General features: G+C 40.5%; 1 protein-coding gene across 1 annotated transcript; it reads left to right on the top strand.

Annotated features, from left to right (window-relative positions):
• The first annotated feature begins 4,334 nt into the window (after nt 1-4,334).
• On the top strand, nt 4,335-5,207 carry LOC116593540 (olfactory receptor 8S1-like). Its single transcript, XM_032347835.1, has one exon. It carries the CDS (start codon nt 4,335-4,337, stop codon nt 5,205-5,207), a length of 873 nt encoding a protein of 290 aa, XP_032203726.1.
• Nucleotides 5,208-9,050: the final 3,843 nt, after the last annotated feature.

Below are 9,050 nucleotides of genomic sequence, written 5' to 3'. Positions count from 1 at the left end.
ACAAAAGGAAGTTTGGAAAGAACCCAAATACATGGAGACTAAACAGCATCCTTCTAAAGAATGAATGCGTCAACCGGGAAATTAAAGAAGAATTGAAAAAAATCATGGAAACAAATGATAATGAAAATACAACGGTTCAAAATCTGTGGGACACAACAAAAGCAGTCCTGAGAGGAAAATATATAGCGGTACAAGCCTTTCTCAAGAAACAAGAAAGGTCTCAGGTACACAACCTAACCCTACACCTAAAGGAGCTGGAGAAAGAACAAGAAAGAAACCCTAAGCCCAGCAGGAGAAGAGAAATCATAAAGATCAGAGCAGAAATCAATGAAATAGAAACCAAAAAAACAATAGAACAAATCAACGAAACTAGGAGCTGGTTCTTTGAAAGAATTAACAATATTGATAAACCCCTGGCCCGACTTATCAAAAAGAAAAGAGAAAGGACCCAAATAAATAAAATCATGAATGAAAGAGGAGAGATCACAACTAACACCAAAGAAATACAAACTATTATAAGAACATACTATGAGCAACTCTACGCCAATAAATTTGACAATCTGGAAGAAATGGATGCATTCCTAGAAACATATAAACTACCACAACTGAACCAGGAAGAAATAGAAAGCCTGAACAGACCCATAACCAGTAAGGAGATTGAAACAGTCATTAAAAATCTCCAAACAAACAAAAGCCCAGGGCCAGATGGCTTCCTGGGGGAATTCTACCAAACATTTAAAGAAGAACTAATTCCTATTCTCCTGAAACTGTTCCAAAAAATAGAAATGGAAGGAAAACTTCCAAACTCATTTTATGAGGCCAGCATCACCTTGATCCTAAAACCAGACAAGGATCCCACCAAAAAAGAGAGCTATAGACCGATATCCTTGATGAACACAGATGCGAAAATACTCAACAAAATACTAGCCAATAGGATTCAACAGTACATTAAAAAGATTATTCACCACGACCAAGTGGGATTTATTCCAGGGCTGCAAGGTTGGTTCAACATCCGCAAATCAGTCAATGTGATACAACACATCAATAAAAGAAAGAATAAGAACCATATGATACTCTCAATAGATGCTGAAAAAGCATTTGACAAAGTACAGCATCCCTTCCTGATCAAAACTCTTCAAAGTGTAGGGATAGAGGGCACATACCTCAATATCATCAAAGCCATCTATGAAAAACCCACTGCAAATATCATTCTCAATGGAGAAAAACTGAAAGCTTTTCCGCTAAGGTCAGGAACATGGCAGGGATGTCCATTATCACCACTGCTATTCAACATAGTACTAGAGGTCCTAGCCTCAGCAATCAGACAACAAAAGGAAATTAAAGGCATCCAAATCGGCAAAGAAGAAGTCAAATTATCACTCTTCGCAGATGATATGATACTATATGTGGAAAACCCAAAAGACTCCACTCCAAAACTGCTAGAACTTATACAGGAATTCAGTAAAGTGTCAGGATATAAAATCAATGCACAGAAATCAGTTGCATTTCTCTACACCAACAGCAAGACAGAAGAAAGAGAAATTAAGGAGTCAATCCCATTTACAATTGCACCCAAAACCATAAGATACCTAGGAATAAACCTAACCAAAGAGGCACAGAATCTATACTCAGAAAACTATAAAGTACTCATGAAAGAAATTGAGGAAGACACAAAGAAATGGAAAAATGTTCCATGCTCCTGGATTGGAAGAATAAATATTGTGAAAATGTCTATGCTACCTAAAGCAATCTACACATTTAATGCAATTCCTATCAAAGTACCATCCATCTTTTTCAAAGAAATGGAACAAATAATGCTAAAATTTATATGGAACCAGAAAAGACCTCGAATAGCCAAAGGGATATTGAAAAAGAAAGCCAACGTTGGTGGCATCACAATTCCGGACTTCAAGCTCTATTACAAAGCTGTCGTCATCAAGACAGCATGGTACTGGCACAAAAACAGACACATAGATCAATGGAACAGAATAGAGAGCCCAGAAATAGACCCTCAACTCTATGGTCAACTAATCTTCGACAAAGCAGGAAAGAATGTCCAATGGCAAAAAGACAGCCTCTTCAATAAATGGTGCTGGGAAAATTGGACAGCCACATGCAGAAAAATGAAATTGGACCATTTCCTTACACCACACACAAAAATAGACTCAAAATGGATGAAGGACCTCAATGTGCGAAAGGAATCCATCAAAATCCTTGAGGAGAACACAGGCAGCAACCTCTTTGACCTCAACCGCAGCAACATCTTCCTAGGAACAACGCAAAAGGCAAGGGAAGCAAGGGCAAAAATGAACTATTGGGATTTCATCAAGATCAAAAGCTTTTGCACAGCAAAGGAAACAGTTAACAAAATCAAAAGACAACTAACAGAATGGGAGAAGATATTTGCAAATGACATATCAGATAAAGGACTAGTGTCCAGAATCTATAAAGAACTTAGCAAACTCAACACCCAAAGAACAAATAATCCAATCAAGAAATGGGCAGAGGACATGAACAGACACTTCTGCAAAGAAGACATCCAGATGGCCAACAGACACATGAAAAAATGCTCCATATCACTTGGCATCAGGGAAATACAAATCAAAACCACAATGAGATACCACCTCACACCAGTCAGAATGGCTAAAATCAACAAGTCAGGAAATGACAGATGCTGGCGAGAATGCGGAGAAAGGGGAACCCTCCTACACTGTTGGTGGGAATGCAAGCTGGTGCAGCCACTCTGGAAAACAGCATGGAGGTTCCTCAAAATGTTGAAAATAGAACTGCCCTATGACCCAGCAATTGCACTATTGGGTATTTACCCTAAGGATACAAACGTAGTGATCCAAAGGGGCACATGCACCCGAATGTTTATAGCAGCAATGTCCACAATAGCCAATCTATGGAAAGAACCTAGATGTCCATCAACAGATGAATGGATCGAGAAGATGTGGTATATATACACAATGGAATACTATGCAGCCATCAAAAGAAATGAAATCTTGCCATTTGCGACAACATGGATGGAACTAGAGCGTATCATGCTTAGCGAAATAAGTCAAGCAGAGAAAGACAACTATCATATGATCTCCCTGATATGAGGAAGTGGTGATGCAACATGGGGGCTTAAGTGGGTAGGAGAAGAATAAATGAAACAAGATGGGATTGGGAGGGAGACAAACCATAAGTGACTTTTAATCTCACAAAACAAACTGAGGGTTGCTGGGGGGAGGGGGTTTGGAAGAAGGGGGTGGAATTATGGACATTGGGGAGGGTATGTGCTTTGGTGAGTGCTGTGAAGTGTGTAAACCTGGTGATTCACAGACCTGTACCCCTGGGGATAGAGTATTATGCCTCCATCAGAAAGGATGAATACCCAACTTTTGTAGCCACATGGACGGGACTGGAAGAGATTATGCTGAGTGAAATAAGTCAAGCAGAGAGAGTCAACTATCATATGGTTTCACTTATTTGTGGAGCATAACAAATAGCATGGAGGACATGGGGACTAGAAGGGAGTTGGGGGAAATTGGAAGGGGAGGTGAACCATGAGAGACTATGGACTCTGAAAAACAATCTGAGGGTTTTGAAGGGACGGGGGGTGGGAGGTTGGGGTACCAGGTGGTGGGTATTATAGAGGGCACGGATTGCATGGAGCACGGGGTGTGGTGCAAAAATAATGAATGCTGTTATGCTGGAAATAAAAAAAATTAAAAAAAAAAAGTTGCAAAGAAAAAAAAAAAAAAAACAATAGAATTTTATTGTCTCACAGTTCTAGAGGCTGTTACTCTGAAATCAAGGTGTCAGTAGGACTACTTCTCCTGAAACTTGTATGGAAGAATCCTTCCCTGCCTCTTCCTCGCTTATGGTGGTGGCTGTTAATCATTGGCATTCCTTGGCTTGCAGCTGCATCACTCCAATCTCTGCTTGTTTTGTCACATGGCTGTCTTCCCTTTGTGTGTGTGTTTTCACATGGTGCTCTCCTCTTTCTTATAAGGACATCAGTCCTATTGGATTAAGAGCCCACCCTATTCCAGTATGAGCTAATCTTAATTTATCATATCTGCAATTATCTTCGTTTCAAGTGAGGTCATGTTGTGAAGTACTGAGGGTTAGGACTTCCAACATATTTTTGGAGAGGAAGGGATACAGTTCAACCCATAGCAGTCACAACTGGAAACACTCAACTTGTTTACTTTTTATATTTTTAAGCTGAAAGGAGTATTTCTTAAAAACTTTTAGGGTGTGGGAGTGATATTTTGATTACTAGAAACTACTCGGATTCTGTAATACAGTTGATTCCTTTCTAGGAATGGAATTTATAAACAACCATGAACAACTTCACTTTCTTCACTGAGTTCATCCTCCTTGGGCTGTCTGCTAACTACCACATCCAGACTCTGCTCTTTGTGCTGTTCCTGGGCATTTACCTCCTGACCCTGATGGGGAATCTGGTGATGATCCTGGTGATCAGAGGGGATTCTCACCTCCACATCCCCATGTATTTTTTCCTTGGACACCTGTCCTTCCTAGATATCTGCTTCTCTTCAGTTACTATGCCCAAAATGCTACAGAACTTCCTATCTCAGAAGAAAAGCATCTCAGTGTGGGGCTGCATCACCCAGAGTTTCTTTTTTCTTCTCTCTGGGTGTGCTGAAGCCAGTCTTCTCTCTGCCATGGCCTATGACCGCTATGCTGCCATCTGCCATCCCCTGCTCTACACCATGGTCATGAACAAGCCTCTCTGCATGGTAATGGTTAGTGCAGCATGGGTAATGGGTTTTCTGAACTCACTAGTAAATAATCTTTTCATCCACAAGTTACATTTCTGTGGGTCCAACATTATCTCCCATTTCTGTTGTGAGCTACCCTCACTCTTCCCTCTGTCATGTACTGATCCTACTGCCAACAAATTCCTTCTGTCAGGGTCCAGTGCATTTCTGGGACTGCTGACACTTCCCCTGATCCTCTTTTCTTACTCCAGAATCATTTCTGCCATTCTGAACATCCGCTCCTCTGAGGGCCAAGCCAAAGCCTTCTCTACCTGCTCCTCCCACCTCACTGTGGTGCTCTTGTTCTATGGGACAGCTCTATTCAGGTACATCAGCCCCGCCTCAGGCTCAGTGTTGGAACGAGTGGTCTCCATTGAGTATAGTGTGATCACATCCTTGCTGAACCCCCTCATCTACAGCCTCAAGAACTAGGAGGTGAAAGCAGCTCTGCAGAGGATGCTGAGGCAGTGAATGTGCTCCTCAGATGGGGAGGGGGTCTATGTGTAGTATTCAGTCAGAGAATGGGGAAGATAGATCTTCAGAAATACCTTGAGAGGATAAAACATTTGAGGTCAGTGGTTCTCAAACTGTCATCTAAAAACCAGCAGAATCAGCATTATCTGTGAGCTGGCAAGAAAGGCAGATTCTCGGGCCCAATCACTAATCTACTGAATCAACAGTAGAGCTCACAACCTATGTTTCAATTAGTCAGCCAGGTGAGTATGAGAGAAAATGTTCTAGGGCAACTAATGTTTGATAAAACTGTGTTTGGTGAAAGATACAGTTCTGACATCTCAAAATGAAGAATCTCTTAAATGAGAGAGTTGATCTGTCAGGTAGTCAAGATGAGAATATTTGACTGTGTGATATGATCACATCCTCTGCAAGACTGTAAAAGAGAAAAATAAAAACCTACATTATTGATTCTTCTCCTACCCACTTAAGCCCCCATGTTGCATCACCACTTCCTCATATCAGGGAGATCATATGATAGTTTTCTTTCTCTGCTTGACTTATTTCGCTAAGCATGATGAGACAAACCATAAGTGACTCTTAATCTCACAAAACAAACTGAGGGTTGCTGGGGGGAGGGAGGTTGGGAGAAGGGGGGTGGGATTATGGACATTGGGGAGGGCATGTGCTTTGGTGAGTGCTGTGAAGTGTGTAAACCTGGTGATTCACAGACCTGTACCCCTGGGGATAAAAATATATGTTTATAAAAAATAAAAAATTAAAAAAAAAAACCCTACATTATTTTAAGACATTGAAAAGAGGGAAAGTGCTGGACTGTCTACTGAAGGCTGACCAGCTCATTCCTCCTATTGCCATTTGGAAGCTAAAAGACTCTCCAGAAGCCAGCACGGCATGAAGCCAAGGGACAGACGTTCCAGAACAGTGGCTTCCAAGCTTCCTTCACCTTACCTGAGAGCACTTGAGGCCATCAAACAGCCAGTGTGCCTGGGTAGTGGTCACTAGTTTGTCTTCGGAAGTAAAGACAGCCTGAGGCTAATGGCAGGAGTAACAGACAGGATGAGATAGCAGTTCCTGTGCAAGCACTTTCTCTAAGAGCCTCTGATTCCTCACCTGGTTGCCTGGGCTATGCTGTCAGGAGCCCGGGGGCTGAGTTCTTGCTTCTGTATGTTTTGTCACAAGACTACCTTTATTTTTATCTTTCACCTAAGAAATAGAGCATTCCCAGAGCCTAAGAAGCTCCATATGTAGCCCCATCATCTCACCCTTTTTCTCTCTCCAGATGTAACTCCTGTACTGAATTGCACAATACTCATTCCACTGCTTTTATCCCTAAATAATTTTTTTAGTTTTACCTGTTCTTGAAATTTGTATGAGTAGAATCATACTGTAAGCTTTTTTCTATGTCTTGCTTCTTTCACTTAACATTATTTATTCTGTGTTTTTAGGTATGTCTTTGTAAGCAGCACAGGGCTGCATTTTGATTATTTTATTCAGTCTCTTTAATTGTTGATTAAAAGAGTTTAATCAACAATTATTACAGTAATTATTTGTGTGTTCAGATCCAATTCTTTCTTTTTTTTCTTTTCAGCATAACAGAATTCATTGTTTATGCACCACACCCAATGCTCCATGCAATACGTGCTTTCCATAATACCCACCACCTGGCTCCTGCAACCTCCCACCCCCAGCCCTTCAAAACCCTCAGATTCTTTTTCAGAGTCCATAGTCTCTCATGGTTCATCTCCCTTTGCAATTTCCCTCAACTCCCTTCTCTCCATCTCCCCATGTCCTCCATGCTCCACAAATAAGTGAAAACATATGATAATTGACTCTCTCTGCTTGACTTATTTCACTCAGCATAATCTCTTCCAGTCCCATCCATGTTGCTACAAAAGTTGGGTATTCATCCTTTCTGATGGAGGCATAATACTCCATAGTGTATATGGACCACATCTTCCTTATCCATTCATCCGTTGAAGGGCATCTTGGTTCTTTCCACAGTTTGGCGACCGTGGCCATTGCCACTATAAACATTGGGGTACAGATGGCCCTTCTTTTTACTACATCTGTATCTACCCAGTAGTGCAATTGCAGAGTCATAGGGAAGCTCTATTTTTAATTTCTTGAGGAATCTCCACACTGTTCTCCAAAGAGGCTGCACCAACTTGCATTCCCACCAACAGTGTAGGAGGGTTCCCCTTTCTCCACATCCTCTCCAACACACATTGTTTCCTGTCTTGCTAATTTTGGCCATTCTAACTGGTGTAAGGTGATATCTCAATGTGGTTTTAATTTGAATCTCCCTGATGGCTAGTGTTGATGAACATATTTTCATGTGTCTGATAGCCATTTGTATGTCTTCATTGGAGAAGTGTCTGTTCATGTCTTCTGCCCATTTTTTGACATGATTATCTGTTTTGTGTGTGTTGAATTTGAGAAGTTCTTTATAGATCCTGGATATCAACCTTTTGTCTGTACTGTCATTTGCAAATATCTTCTCCCATTCTGTGGGTTGCCTCTTTGTTTTCTTGACTGTTTCCTTAGCTGTGCAGAAGCTTTTGATCTTGATGAAGTCCCAAAAGTTCATCTTTGCTTTTGTTTCCTTTGCCTTTGGAGACATATCTTGAAAGAAGTTGCTGTGGCTGATATTGAGGAGGTTACTGCCTATGTTCTGCTCTAGATTCTGATGGATTCCTGTCTCACGTTGAGGTCTTTTATCCATTTCGAGTTTATCTTTGTGCACGGTGTAAGAGAATGGTCGAGTTTCATTTTTCTACATATAACTGTCCAGTTTTCCCAGCACCATTTATTGAAGAAACTGTCTTTTTTCCACTGTATATTTTTTCCTGCTTTGTCAAAGATTATTTGACCATAGAGTTAAGGGTCCATATCTGGGTTCTCTACTGTGTTCCACTGGTCTATGTGTCTGTTTTTATGCCAGTACCATGCTGTGTTGGTGATCACAGCTTTGTAGTAAAGCTTGAAATCAGGTAATGTGATGCCCCCAGTTTTTTCTTTTTCAACATTTCCTTAGCAATTCGGAGTCTCTTCTGATTCCATACAAATTTTAGAATTATTTGCTCCAGCTTTTTGAAAAATACCTGTGGAATTTTGATTGGAATGGCATTAAAGGTATAGATTGCTCTAGGCAGTATAGACATTTTAATAATGTTTATTCTTCCGTTCAGATCCATTTCTATGTGCCCCACTTCTACTGTAACGTCCTCTTATTTCTCACTCCTTTTCCCTTTCCATTTTTTCCTCTGCTTATCTTTTTTTTAAGATTTTATTTATCTATTTATTTATTTACCTGAGAGAGTGAAAAAGACAGAGAGAGGAAGAGAGAGAGAGAACTTGCACGCGCACAAGCAGGGGAAGTGGCAGGCAGAGAGAAAAGGAAAAGCAGGCTTTCTGCTGAGCAAGCGCCTGACAAGGGATTCAATCCCAGGACCCTAGGATCGTGACCTGAGCCAAAGGCAGATTTTTAACCAACTGAGTAACCCAGGCATCCTTGCTTGTCTATTTTTGATACTATCCTAAAGTTAGTACCTTTCTAACTAAAGTTTCCATCTAATTATCTAAAGTTAGTATCTTTATCCTCTTCCAAAACAATATAAAGATCATAAAATACTTTAAGAAACAACATCCCAAATTTACATGCCACTTAAATCCAGTATTTTAGTTCTTCCCTTTTCCCCCACAAATTAGACATTATCATTACTATATTATTTAATCTATCAGTTTTTATTTAGATTTACCCAGGTGAGACATTGGCTCATCATGTCTTTTTTTTAAAAAATA

This window comes from Mustela erminea, chromosome 6, assembly GCF_009829155.1.
Source record: "Mustela erminea isolate mMusErm1 chromosome 6, mMusErm1.Pri, whole genome shotgun sequence".
Taxonomy (NCBI): domain Eukaryota; kingdom Metazoa; phylum Chordata; class Mammalia; order Carnivora; family Mustelidae; genus Mustela; species Mustela erminea.
Note: the sequence above shows the minus strand (reverse complement) of the source record. Positions and strands in the feature narration are given on the sequence as shown.

What these genes read in the sequence shown, in the direction of transcription:
- LOC116593540 (XM_032347835.1), top strand. Translation starts at nt 4,335, where the DNA reads ATGAACAACTTCACTTTCTTCACTGAGTTCATCCTCCTTGGGCTGTCT.